Source organism: Zosterops lateralis (assembly GCF_965231275.1).
Source record: "Zosterops lateralis genome assembly, chromosome: 15".
NCBI lineage: Eukaryota > Metazoa > Chordata > Aves > Passeriformes > Zosteropidae > Zosterops > Zosterops lateralis.
Window position 1 is genome coordinate 7,890,058 of NC_139775.1, and position 15,142 is coordinate 7,905,199.

Here is a 15,142-nt window from a genome sequence, read left to right on the forward strand (position 1 = left end):
TCTGCTGAGATTTCCTGTGTGCTGGGGAAAGGCCTACGGACATAACTGGGCAGAACAAACTGCCCCAGGATGCCATTTACACAGCAGGGATTGCAACTGCGCGCTGCTGCCAGTCTCGGGGCATTGCCAGGAAAACTGTTCTCACAGAAAGCTGCATTCAGGAAAATTACAGGCACTTTAAATCCCAAGATGTTTGTGTAACTGAATGTATGAAAATTATCTACAGAGAATGCCTAATTTAAGGAAGCACAATAAAAGAATTAAATAACACAATCACGCTCACTGGCAGCGTGATCAGTATTTAGTGTACTTTTAAAACATCAGCTTCTGTTCAAAGTCCTGAGACATAGAGGAACTGAGGCCCTTAGGTGCTGTAACAGTGTAAGTTAAGAAAAAATAAAATCTCACATCTCACTTATTTCTTCTAGTACTGGTATTTTTACCTGAATAGGTCATGTGCTTTCTCCTATGGGAACAGTTTAATTTTTTAGCACTATGTTTCAGTCTCTTTACTGTATTTTTCGGTCTTCTTACTCCTTATTTTTTCATAGTGAGAAAACCTGATTAAACTATAATTTAGTCACACACAGACTCTAAATCATGGGACACTAGAGCCACCACTGCAATAATAAGCACTAGTGGGGACTGTGATTAATTTCTTTGGAGGTGAGGTGGGGGTGTTCTTGAGGAGCACAACTGTTAACTGCTATTTTTGACCTGCTACTCCTACAATAAAGTTGTCTACTACTCGGTGTCCCATGTTCCTTGGGAATGCAGCTCATTTGACATAGTTTATCATGTCTGTGCTGCAATGCTGAGGCACAGATGATGGCTAAAGGAAGCACTGGAATGTATCTGGATTTACTGTTCATTAGCTCCCAGGAAGGGAAAATTCAAAAATCTGCAAAACTTGGAGCTTTTGTCCTATTTATATAAGCATTAAGTCCAAATGTCCTTATCATCCAATTTCAATGGCAGACATCATTTTCCCTCTTCTTAATATACAGGACTGATGTTCTGGTTTGACACTTGGTTGTTTCAGCATAACAGTGAATAAACTATGACCAAATGTGTGCACTACTGTATAACACAACTGGCTTGTGACAGTAGCTTAGGAAAGGTTTGTGACCCCACACTCTTTACAGAGTGCACTTCTTCACAGAACTCTAAGAACTACATTTAGTAATTTAAACAGTTGAAAACAGTAATGAAAAATACTATAGACTTGGACTATAAGATGAAAATCCATTAAAGAAAATGTATTGGAATAACTGATTAGCAGGGGCTTAGAGTAAAATATATATATAGAAAGGAGTTTCACCCTAGCCTCCCAATGAAATGCCAAAGAAGCCTGAACATGAAATTGGAGCCACCAGCAATCTTGCTGAAATAAGACCTGACTTTTAAAGAGACAGGTTTTTTATAAAGTGTTTATAATTTTAGCCTCTTACAATTGGAAGTCTGCCTGTATATAATTATTAGTGAAACCTTTCACTCCAGGAAATACTCAGTCACTAGTGATAGGAAAATGATCTATTGAATACAGATATATTAACCAAACAAATGATAAAATGGAAATTACCCACACACACTCCTACAAGTCATGAATCTGAAATGGAACTGTTAGAGGATCACTCAGCAGAAGAGGCTTCTGCAAAATAGATTTTTAAAAGTGACAGGACAAACCTAATTCTCCAAATTTCTCCAATCAGGAGCAATGCTTAGTCTTGCTGACTGCAGAGGACAAAAAGTTGTAGGGCATTTTTTAATTTGCTTAGGATTTAGATTAGCAAAGCAAGATCTGAAATACAGGAGACTTCCAAACACCAACATTCAGCCATGCATATGGGAAATAAGGGCTGAAAGATCTCTAGCAGAAAGCAATGCACCATTGTTTTCTTCGTATTTTGACAGGAAGACTCAGAATTCATTAGAATATATTTGAATGGCATTTTTACAATTCAAGGTGTACAAAAAGAAGAGAAATACGGGAAGATACGAGTATTAGAGTATCTGAACAACTGACATGAACACCTCAGTTAGGAGAGAAAAAACTACAGAGAAGTAGATGTACTGGAGACTATTGCTTACAATTATCCAAGTGTCCTCCAAATCATTCAATGACCTGAGATTTAAGAAGAGACAGCCATAAAAACACAACAGTTTATGGAACACAAGTCTGGGCTGAGAAGAAAACCCAGAATGACGGCAACTGATTCATTTCCAGAGCATCTGATTAATGCAGTATTTTTCAATGTAAATAGTCAAGATAGAAAAAGAGAACAATGAAAACAGAAAGGACTGACCAGAAACAGAAATCATTCCAGAGTGGCAGGTCCTCAGCTAAAAGCATTTGGGGATTTACAGGCAGGAACCAGCATGGGCAGAAACCCAGAATTCCAGATTTGCTGGGCAGCTTCATGAAAACTGCATTTATACCCATTAGCTTTTCTTATTTCTGACATGACTCCAACTTGCAAAATGTGATAGGTTCTGTGAAGTTACCAAATTTAAACTCTTGTGCAGACTAAAACAAAGCATCAGGTAAGAAAGCAGACTGTTAGATTGGAAAAGACATCTGGGTGACTGATGCCACAGGGAAGGTTTCAAGGGAGTCAGGGCAGGCAGCTCCTGTGTTCTGCAATCTGTCACCCCCTTCTTTGAATTCTCTCAGTCATATTTTAACACTCCACTAACAGCTCGTGGTCTTTCTTTCCCTGCCTCACTTCCCCCCCTTTTTTTTTTTAACCAAGAGTCTCAAATCTAGTTTTGCTGCAGGACTATTTGGAGGCTTTATTTTTCAGCCTTTTTTCTCCAGGCTTCTAACACATCCCATAGTTAAAAAAAGAAATTTGGGGTTTGCTTATCTAAATGGCTTATAGAAAATACCAGCAGCATTTTCAATAAAAATGCTCCAGTGTTTTTCTGTTTCTCACTTTTAAGGTTAAAAGCAGAAAAAGGAAACAAAGAAGATTGCAGAACCCATGAAAAAATTCTCTTCTCCTTAAAAAAAAAGAAAAAAAACAATCAAAAAATATGCTTATAAAATCACTGAAAAATCACCAAATTGGAATTGTCGGTTTTTTCCATTAAAAATTATTATTAACAACTGCAGAGTGATGGGTGAAAATACAGCTTTGGTGCTGGAGGATTAGTTCAGACTTGTGCTCACAGGCCCACTGCTGAGCCTGTGAAAGCACAGTTCAGAAGACCCCGTGCTGTAGTTTATCTAAATGATCATCTTCCCTTTTTATTTTTTCAAACATTCCCAACATAGTTTCAGAAATTAAATGTTACTGTAATCTTCACGAATTTTCAAAGATGTCTGAGTCCAGGGTGTGGACCAATAAATTGGATTCTGTATCATGAGTCTTATGACTTTTATCACTACATTCTCAGCTGTTAGTGCCAAGATTAAACTTTCAGAAACATCTCAAGCATTTTGAATTAGGCTTGATGAAAACCACCAGCACATACTCAGCCTTCGGTACTGCTTTGTTCTTTGATTTTCTTTTTTTGCTTCCTTTAAAAAAAAATAAATAAAAATAAAAAATTTAAAGGTCTTCTTCTATGTAAGTCAAATTTTATACAAGTGCTTTTAAATCAAAATCAATCATATATATGCCCCCATTTTAAACCATTTTGACTGCAGCACTTTTGGTTTCAGAAGGAAAAAACCAAATACCTGTAAATAGTCATGTTTTTTAAAAAATGAAGAGTGAAATTCTTTTAATTAATTTAACTTATTTTTATTAATTCTTTTAATTAATTCTTGCTGTCCTAGTGACAGCAAGCAGCCTTCCACTTTTAACCTGTTTCTAGAGTTTAGTTTGAAACCAAATTATTAGAAAAAATACATTCAACATATAAGATCTTAATATATATGTGTGTGTATATAAATCTGTTGCATAATATAAAAGATTTAAAGTGTAAAACCACAGTATCTGAGAAGGTCATTACTTACAAGAATTCCATCATGAGATTAATTAAAGAATTACAGCTGCAATAAAAGGAGGGCAGATGAAATTAGAAACGAATTATTTTGTTTAAAATCTTCCTCAATTATTTTAACCACCCTTGGTGAAAGTGGTGGGGGAAAGGAAAAAACTCTCACATAAAACTGATTAATTCCTTATATTTTACAGGGCTAAATTTTCCTAAATAAACCACAGATATGCAGTCTTTAAGAAATCTGTTAGCTATTCAGACTATGCCTTTTCCTAATCCAACATTATTACCTGAAGTCATTTTGAATATTTTCTTAAGCCTAGTGTAAGATTTCCCATTTATAAATATATCCTCTTTTCAATATTTTCTTTGGGAAACTACTCAGTCCTACAAACATGCATGTGGTTATAACTTCATTTATGGCTCCAATAATAAAGATGTTTATGGAATGAATTTAAAGAAGTTTCACAGTGTAGCCATTTTTTTTTCTGGGTTCTGAATTTAACGTTTTCCTCATCTCCAATTAATTTTGCTTCGATGTGATATGATTGCATACAGACATCCTTCAAAAGTCTGCAGACTAGACCTCCCCTGTTCAGCTTAATTTGATATTAAGCTCTTGAATCCTTCCTCATGGTTCAGGTACAGACATCACAGCTGTATTAGGAGTGAGTTACTGCATTTCTTTGCTTCTTGACACTGTGCATCTGTTCCTGCTCTAGCACCATAAATATGCAGCCTGTTCTCCCTTGTATCTCATTCATATTTGCAAGGATTTTCCAGAACACCTCCATTTTGAGTTCTTCAGAATATTGCTGGATGCATCTTCCCAAAGGAAAAGATTATTGCCATGAAAGAGGTACTTTTAAAATCTCTCCATGTAGGTAAGTAATAATTTCTACTGCCAAAGGAAAAATACAGCTTGAAAATTGAATGGAATGTAACAGAATATTCCCTCCTGTATCTGGAAATCACCCCCCTCACCTGCTGTGAAGATTACTTTCTGTCTTATTTTGATTTAACTACAATCTCCACACACTGTGCCTCCTCTGTTACACAAGTGCCTTGCAAAGCCCAGGCTGTTGTTGATTTAAAAGACCTGCCAGCTAATAGGGTCACAATTGTTATTTCCATAAACCCAGGAATATTTATTTATTGTAATATTTTACCTAATAATACTGATTTTTAAAACTGAAATTTTACAAATTTTATGCAGATTAGAAGAACAAGTAAAAAATTCCCTTAGGACATAACATAGCTAAAAGTACTGTTTGTGTAACAGCAGCAATGGTCTATCCAACAGCAGAGAAGTAACCATTGCAACAGAATGTTTTGGTCAGTTAAGAGATTAATGAAGATTTTGGTATTTTCATTAAAAAGTTTAAATATTTTTCAAATTCTTTTCATTGTAGGACAGACACTTTTTCATTTCCACTGCTGTCCTATCAGTACTAAATCTGCACAAAACAGTTCTCAGAACCACAATCTGCTATTGACTCGCATTCTCTGGAGGTTGAGTTTTAAGTAACTCTATTTTCTGTAGAAAGTAAACAATTTTTTAATTCTGCAAAAAAATTCTGGAACAGATTTATCCCATCAGCTGTGCTATATTAGAGAAAATTCTTTCTCTCTTCAAGTGTAAAGCTGTGAGGCACTAAACTGAGTCTTAAGTGTTGTGCTTATCATTACATTTTCATGAAATTGTTCAGAGTAAGGACTGTCATACCTTAAATATAGATCATTTTGGGGAATGTAATTTTACACAGCAGTGGAGCAGTACAGCAAATAAAATGTCAGCCAAGAATGCTGTAGCTTTATGATCCTGGATATATGCTGAAAGAAACACACTTTTTTCTTTGCACTCACAAAGAAGTTTTACCAGCATGTGCATTAAAAGAGGTCAACAGTCCTGCAAGGTGCTGTTAATGCATGAAGTCATTTCCCTGCAGTTTTTCACACTTTCTATCCTAGAGCACTTTACAAAACTAGTAACAACGAGTATAAAAGATAGACTGAGAGAAGACTAAAGAATTTCACAGGGAAAAATGGAGGAGTTTAACATGCTGTGGGGCAGGGTTTGCATGAGGCACCATCAGAGCCCTGCCACAAACCATCATGTGGCCATGCCTTCCCAGGGCACAGCAGCTCTGTGACCCTGAGTGCCCATCACAGATGGGCACTCCCCTGGATTTTCTCCTCCCCTGGATTTTGGTGCACCGTTTCCCTCACTGTGGATGGAAGGATTGTGTCACTGGTGAGTGAGTTTATCGGGCTGATCAGCAGAAAAGCCTCCCCAGGGCCGGCAGAGCAGAGCAGAGCAGAGGGCAGGAGCTGTTCCTGTCAAAGCCACCAGTGCCAAGGGAGGGAGGATGGAGCAGCCTTGGCCAAGGGAGCACAGGGCTGCCTTTTAATGGGGAACTGGCTGGATCACTCCATTTAAAAATAATAACAACAAAAAAGAGCCTCTTGGTCTCTACTGGAAAAAGAAAAGACCCTCCAGAAGTATTTTGTTCTAATGAGAATTCAATTGCTTGTTTTAAAATTAATGGACATGTTTTAACACACTTTCTGAAACCCGGAAAATAAATGAAGAATTACTTTGGATTTACTAATTACAATCAGTTTACATTTCTAATGTCTTACTGTCTTTTTCTGAACTATCATACACAAACACCTTTCCATAAAATTATGTTTTTACCTAGAACATACCCTTGCAATAAGGTTTCATTGTGCTGAAAATCCCAACAAAGCAGACTCTGCCTGTTAGCTCACATTAACTGAGTCTTTGGCTGATATTTCCATGGAAGGTATGCTGATCTTTCTAGTAGTGTCAATAGAATCACATTACTGCTCGAGTCATCATTTTCTAAAAGCTATTTGGCAGCTCACCATTCATCCCCTACAGTTAGATTCAACACTGTTTACAGCATCTAATAAACAGAGTTAGTTATATACAAATTAAAGAGATCCTTCATTATTTTTCCTAATGTGGTTATTTCACAATAAAATGCTGTATCTACTTAAAAATGTTACTCTTTTTTTTCCTTTGACCATGAATCTTAATGCTTTTTTTGCGAGATCTAAGTTTTTAGTAACAATAAATGCTTTGTCTGGTTGATGCAAGGAGTTCAGTGGCTTAATTAAAGGGGATTAATTGAATTAACCAAATTAATTAATTCAGTTAAACCAAATGCTTAGAAAGACAAGGTTAAAAAGTAGTTGTGTTATGCTATTCATTATTGTGTGAGTGTTCACAATCCACTTCAGCACAAAGTCAGCTGTGTTGGATGGAATCACTGGTAAAAGCAGTTAAACTAACCTGCTGACTTTACAATGAAACTGGGTTTAAGGACACTAATAAACAGCAGGATAATAACAGCAGAAAAAAGAGCAGCTGGAGCACTAACAAAATGAATTATGGCGTCACAGCTGAGATTGATAATGAAAACCCCTGGACAGTAACTTCTCAAACTAGTCCAGCTGTTTCCAAATAGCCATCTGTCTGGGCCCCGAGGCTATTTGATGTGTGGATACTCTTAAATTAACTTAGCAGAGCTCAGTTAAGAAATTACAGAAACAGTGTGATAATACTGAAAGCTGATATAAAGCAATATAAACTTATACTGGTTTAAGAAAAAGAAGTGAAAAGGGGCAATTTTGCAGCTTTCTTTGAAGTGATGAAACAGCTATGTGTCCTAGAGTCCTAAAATAAATTATTTGATGACAGGAAATCTCTGTGAGAGTGATTAAAAGGAAATTTGTTTTTCCTTTTGAAACAATTGGCAAAGGAAGTCTTATCTCTACATAAGTTTCCAAAACAACTTAAGTATAGTTTATAGAAAGATTAAATTTCTTCAGACACAGGAGTTTTTTCATCAATTCAACTGTCAAGTGACACAATCCACCTTTAGCCCCTATTTTTCTTCATTGCAGCATTTTGAGAATGGGTTCACCTTGTCTTCTGAAAATGAACTTGTGATTTTCACCTTTAAGCTTTTACATGCATGAAGACTGAAAACCATGACTGTGTAATCATCTAATATCATAATTATCCTTTTTCACATTGGTGTGTTGTGAATATATAGTTTTCTTTCTTAGAAGTGGGAAACATGCATTTCTAACTTTTACTGGTATCATGGACAATGGAATGTGTGAAAAGACGTGCCTTGATGAGATGATAAAAATATTAACAAATTGAAACCAGAGTCCAAGCCACAAACATTAAATTGCAATCACTTAAAAGGCGTTAGCAAGCCTGCAAGGTCAACCTCTATCATTATCTCCAGGAATGCAATTTTCCAACAATTAACACTGACAGAATAAACCATGTATTACAAAGAGAAAAATTCACCTTTTATGTTTTTAATTTATAATGAGAATAATTTTATGATAGGAAATTTGAATTCACTGTTTTCAGATACTTAAACCCAGATATATCTGTGTTTTCTTTTAAAAGGAAAAGATGCCTACATTTTTTACCAAGTCAACTCATAATAAACTGTAGTAGAGAGGCTATGAAATCCCACTTGAAGGAAACTTTGGTTGTTCTGCCAAAATTTTTTTTATATGTCCATCAAATCTGCTGGAAGACAACTTAATGTCTCACTGATTTTTATGTTTGCATCATTTTTGTGCACTGTTACTACATGATTTAATCTTCTAAGTCTAAGCTACTAAAACCAAGAATTCTACTTCCCTTACTGCATATGAACACCCCATACACACACACACACACACACACATAAACACAGATTTCTCCTGTTGTGATGTATGATTTTTTTCCCTGAGAATTAATTATTTTTAGCTATAAAATATCCCTAAGGCAATTTCAAGGATTGGTAAATAAAACCTGATATTTCACAGATTAAAACTGCAACATAAAGAAATGTTTGGAGAATCTACACAGCCCTTGTAACAAACTCCTATCACCAAATATTATCACTCCCCTGTAGTTCAGGGCAAATTTTGGCCATCTGAGAGCAGACCTGTGACAGTGCCATCAGACTGGAGGGTTCACAGTGCTGACTGCTACATCATTTTCCCTCTCTTCAACACCTGAACATCACAACTGAATGACCTCACACCTTCTGAGCTCCTGCCATGGCTGTGGAGGTCATTTCTCTGCATGGATCAGGGCTGAGCCAGCCCACAGAGGCTGGGAAAATGCAGACTGGCTGAGGAGCCAGTGAATCCTGCATTAACAGACAAAGAGGCTGGGCAAATAATCATAATTTGTGTGCCTAAGTGAATGGTGACTTGACACTGTCAGTAAAGCCTTGTCCACAAACAGGGCAAAAAAATAACACGTTACAGTGCCAGTTCTTGAAGCAATCTGGCCTTATTTCCCTTGGCAATTTTTTAAGTTGTTTGGGTTTGTTTTCTTTGTTTTTTCAGATCTGTACAGGCCAAGTTTTGTAGTAAATAACTACAGGAAAGTGCCAATAGAATATTTACCAGTTTAGAAAAATTGTACTACGACCCATCTGGTAAAAATCAGCTTTACATGATGAAAAGCTGGTAGGTGTCTAATCCTGCCCTAGAAAATACTGTGCCAGCAAATTATCATAGTTTTCTGAAACTATTGAATTTAGACCCTATATTGTATTTTTCATTACCACTTCCAGCTGCACACGCAACTCAGGTAGAATAAGTATTGACTGTAAAGAAACAGCCAAGCATTTCCACCAGCCATTACCTTCTCTCTCGGGATTAGTGTCCTACTGTGTGGCCTATTTTTTAATACAATTCAAAGTAAAAAAATTCAACACAATGTAAAAACAAACCAACTAACCAACCAAAAAAACCTCACAATTTAATTAACCTACCTTTGGCTTCCTGTTTAGCCCAGAATTTTTTCACTACCTCATTAATGTTCTTTTCCTCCCTGAACTTCCTTTGCCACTGACGTAACTCTTGGATTTCACTATCACAACGAACCTGTGAAAGGGGAATCAGAAAAGAAAACTATAATTAAATACCTTCATGTTACCCAGGATGAGGATACAATTTTTTTCACAAGGCTGTGGCTAGGCAAATATGTGACAGCCATCCTCTTTACTGGCCCTGAGGTAAAAGCAAAATCCCAGAGGTTTACAGCTTTCAGCTTACACAGAAATAAAATCCACATAATTGACAAATCCAGTTGAAAATATAAATATGTCTATTAGGGGATCACTTTGATTATGAAGATTACTCCTGAGATTGAGATTGCAGTGAGATGATAATTCTTTGAGTTAATTAAAATCTAAAGCCTTATGCTGAAGGGTATTAGTGCCTTTAGAAGAGTGTAACACTATAAAACAACCCACGGACCAAAATAATAGAGCAGAAGAGGAGCATGAAGGGTCATACAGAAGAAAATTTATTCCATCAACCTGATTCACACCTGCCACCAGCTGCAAATAGGCTGACTGGCAATCCCACCCACACAATTTTCACCAACAGGAGAGCCATTAATCTGTTATTTAAAGTAATTGGACTGCATTACATGACATCTATTCTTTGTCAATCACCCCGTGAAAGGCATAATTCTGCTTCCAGAAAAAAAAACCACAACGGTCAAAGGCCTTGATTTCATCGAGATGTAAGTTGAATTTTTCTAGCATTGTTTTTGTACTGGTGAAGTTCCTACTCACACAGAAGTGAACTAGCTCTGCATCAACAGCTTTTACCACTCTGCTACTTACATTTGTAAGCAGGATTTGATAAATTAGCAGTGTGTTGCCCATTGTGGGCATTCACACAATTACTACCTCCAGTGCACAAGATACTGAACAGTGGAAAGGGACATGCCAGTATTACCTTACACTGGTGATTCTTCTCTTAGAGTCATACTCAAATTGTAATAGAATTATTTTTAAAATGTAGTTTCTGGGGTTTGGAGTTTTTTCCCCTAAATGTTACATGTAAAAAAGTCATTTTTATATATTTCAGGACTACATTTAGAGAAGCTCGGCTGCCCCATCCCTGGCAGTGTCCAAGGCCAGGCTGGATGGGGCTCTGAGCAACCTGCTCTGGTGGAAGGTGTCCCTGCCCGTGGCAGCAGGGCTGGAACTGGGTGATCTTTAAGGTCTCTTCCAACCCAAACCATTCCATGATTCCAAGATTCAATGTCCTAGTAATTCAGTCTGAAATGGAACAACATGGGAGAAACAAGCAGCAATAAGCTCAGTTTCTCCTGGACACATTTTTGCTTGCAGGAAGATAACCACTTAGCTCCCTAGACATTTCTAACTAAAATTTTATTTATTGTGTTCTTATAGGATATAGTGAAGAGTTTGCTCTGTGACTTGAACTCTATTATATGCTCTTCTCCATTACACTCTGCTTTTCTCCCACTTTGCTAAGACGCATACAGAGCAAAAGAGCATGACTTTGTTTTCCACTAGTTATAAAAACCTCAAAACCTTAAAGAAAACAGTATAAATTATTTATTAAAAGTATTCTTTCCTCCCAGGATTTCTCCTCTGTGCTGCAACTAAGACTGCAATAAACAGTAGCTGAACTCCCATAGCACTTTTCAATCCACTTAGGAGAAGATAACTTGCTGTGTTTCAGACAGTGCACTGGCAGGGTAGAAATACAATACAAGGTTACTTGATCAATAAAAACAGCCAAGACTTTTGCTCAGTGACTTGAGATCAGGTACATCTTAGACCTCCAATAATATTCCATTATACTGATATAGTTCTTTAGTATCTTCTATAAAAGTTATAAGGACTTCTTACAAGGTTGCCATGAAATTTTAAAAATTAAAGAAGTTACATCTACTAGTGACATACAGCTATACAAAAAATGAGATAATTTTCTATTAAATTCATCAAATACTATTTGCAAAAATAAAATATAATCCAAACACAGGATAATTTCTTTAGGCTTGCAATAGACATTTTTTCTTTTATGCTGCCATGTATGCTTTTACAAGCCAAATAATTCCTTATTACATGTCTGTATGCACAGGAAAGGGTTAAGAAAATGCTTATGGGACACAAGCATATAAATGACAGAAGTGCAAGAGGCAGGGAGATAGAAAAATTACTACATCTATATCTAAATATAAAATTTCTGAAGACATGATGTATCCATTTACATCTTCAGCTGTGTCAGATCTGTATTTTGGCCCATGACAGGGCCACGGTTGTCTTTGTATATTGAAGATAAAGACAGTAATTCTTAACAGTTAAAAGACAGAAGGAAAGTATAGTAGATTCTGTTTAGTCACCCTAAGCAAATAACACAGTGACAGTGCAGTGAAATACAGTGAAATACAGAGTTCTGAGATAAAGGCAGAGTCAGATACTCAAATACTCCAAAGTCAGCATTAAATCCAAGCAGTAAAATGAGCTCCCAGAACAAAGTGTCTTTTTAGAAAAGTGACCAAATAAAGGAAAAAAGAACACAGATATGCCACATGCAGTAAAATGTGACAGCAATGTAACAAAATACATTAAAAAGTTCAAAATTGCTTAATAGATTACAGTTTAGCATAGTATAATGTAGTTTAGCATATTGATAATTCCTTAGAAAGGTCTTCTGTTTTGAACCAGAGTGCAATGCTAGCATGATGAAAAAGCCATGACTTAGCAGCAAAATCTCCAGGCAAATAAAGAGAGAGTCAAGAATCTTGTCCAAACAACTGATGTGTCTCTCCTGCAGACCAGCACTGCCTGAAGCCCTGGAGGCGTCTTAGCTTTGAAGAGAGAGTTCACTCCTACACTTGCAGTAAATAACAGTGAATATGTGTGTGACCTTCTGGGTTTAAGCCTTTGCTGGTAGCCACAGCTTGCTGGAAAGCAATATAAACTGTGATAGCAAAAGCACAACTACACTTTGCAAGATACAAGCCAAATTGAAGCATTTTTATCTTCAACTTTTGCTCAAGGGATGTGAGTGCATGAAAGTGCACGGAATATTTACATAATGCTGTCCAATTTCAACTCTAAGATATTACAAGATTTAGTCAAAACCCCCATGCTTTCAGTGCTAGGTGAGAACATGTAGCACAACAGATAAGGATAACACAAAAGGTTTACCCACAGATATCAGAGGAAATTCTATTAATGAAAACTTTCTTTTAGTCTAGAATAGCTATGCAAATTTTAGAGATTAAAAAGACCCCATAAAAAATGGCACTAAGCAAAGATTCTGCAGTAGAGGGGTGAAGGAATATATCACCTTTTGTTGGAAAGGTGCCTGGAAAATTGACACCTAGCTGAATACTGCCTTGGCCCGTGACAGATGAATGGATCCTCAATAAAAAAGGATGGTGGAAAGTGAAAGGGAGGAATTCTGATGACAGAGCTATCTCAAGTCTTACTTGAGTGCTCCTCCAGCCCTCAAAGAGCCCTCTCAAGATGCTGTCTTCCTGTCTGGGATCTCCTCAGAGATCCCTTAGTGTCTTCTTAATCAGCAGTTGTATTTTCCACTGCTATTTGTTCTGGAATTCAGTTCTTGATTAGACATGAAATAATTGTCAGAAAGCCCATCAATGTCTCTGTATGAAAGACTGTATGAGAGACAATGTCTCTGTAGCAAGGACTTGGTTGATGGCCATTAATTACTACTACAACAATTTAAAAAGTGTTTTTCTGAAATGTGCTGCAGATAAGGATGAATTTACTGATTTGATCATGTATCAGAGTTCTCAAGATTCTGTACCTATAGTTTCTTTTCCCCCTTTATATAGAAAAACCTTTACTGCCTGATCCATTTTTGCTTTTTTTTTTTTTTTTTTTTTTTGCCATGTGTTTTTGATCCTGGCATGCTCAGGCAGCTGGAGATAGCAGAAACAAGAGAAGGATCATGAGAAGAACATGATGCTCAGTCAGTTACATAACTAGATAAACTCTACTGCCTAAATCAATATGGTCAACAAAAACCTCAAAAAATGGTCTGAGCCCATAGAAGATGAGTCTAAGACCAAGAATGAAGTATCCTGTCTCTCCATCATAGTGTCACGTATCTCTGTGCTCATGTTTAATTATCCACTGTTGTCACAGTGTGTAAATTTTTATTTCACAAGCAGTATTTCAAAATTCTAAATCCTCTGAGATATAAAACAAGGTTTAATGAAAACCTTTAGAAAATAGTTTAAAATGTTGACACAATAATATCTTTAGAATGCAGAAAGGCATTAGTTGTAAGTATTCAGTTATTATCAGCATTAACATTAAATCAGTGTTAGCTGACTGAGCTATTTATTTTAAAAGCAAATAATCTGAATTCTCTGGTAATTTTTCATAACATACTTATCATTAATGTGATGAAATCCCATTTCAGCTTAGTGTTATCTTAATCTGCAAGCCCAAGGATAACACATTGGACTATGTGGTAATCTGTTACTAATATTTTTTATTTTATATTCTGATCGCGATTTTTAATTTTTAAAACCCCATGTTCTTTCACCTCTAATAAGGTAAAACATTAATAGCTACTTTTATAGTCTGAATTATTTTTTATGTCTCCTACCTTTTAGAGCTAGAGTTTCTCTCTCATTTCTGGGAATTGGTTTAGAATGATAAATACCAGTGTGAAAATCCTGAAGTTTATCTATACAAGGAAGGATTGTGCCCTTCACAAGCTTGCAGAGAAGCAGAAGATATCTGAGCAACCTTGCAGTGTTCAGCAAACATAACTGTTATTGGATAATGGTTGCCTCCACTGTAAGGATGCCTGCAGGGATACTGTCAGTGCTAATTAATGTTAGTGTCAATGCTGTCCCTGTTTAAAAAAAGAAAAAATAAAGGAAAACAAACAAGCAGAAAGAGTCACAAAAATCCATCAGTCAAGAAGAACATTTCAAGGTATTTCATTGTCTTTGGCTGCACAGCACATTAGAGGAGGCACTTATATATTCATGCTTGTTAAAAATAGTAGAGAACTTAACAGAGAGTGTTTTATACTGATTGTTATTTAAAGAACACCTGACATCCACAGATGTCTCCCTGTCCATCACAACAAAATTGCTGCTATATCTGGAGGCTACTTAGAAGCTTACGTTTTGATAAAGGAAGTCAAAGACATTTCTTCATCACCAAAGTCACTTGAATTTCAAGTCCATTTCTTCCTGAGGTGTGAAGGTATTAGAGCTTTTAAAAAATGTATTTGATGGAACTTGTTCAGGATTTTCAAAGTCATTTATTTAGTATCCTAGGGTTAGCATGGCTGTTACCCTCCAAAATAATAGCATTGGACA

The 15,142-nt window shown here is 36.4% G+C and overlaps 1 protein-coding gene across 2 annotated transcripts in view; it reads right to left on the reverse strand.

The window, feature by feature from the left end:
- The window catches only part of IQCK (IQ motif containing K), a 35,990-nt gene that overhangs the window by 2,510 nt on the left and 18,338 nt on the right, over positions 1-15,142 (reverse strand). For both annotated transcript variants that reach the window (XM_083872368.1, XM_083872367.1), the window contains one exon: positions 9,774-9,885. In XM_083872368.1, coding sequence (XP_083728494.1) covers positions 9,774-9,885 — 112 coding nt within the window. The remainder of the gene's footprint in view (positions 1-9,773; positions 9,886-15,142) is intronic.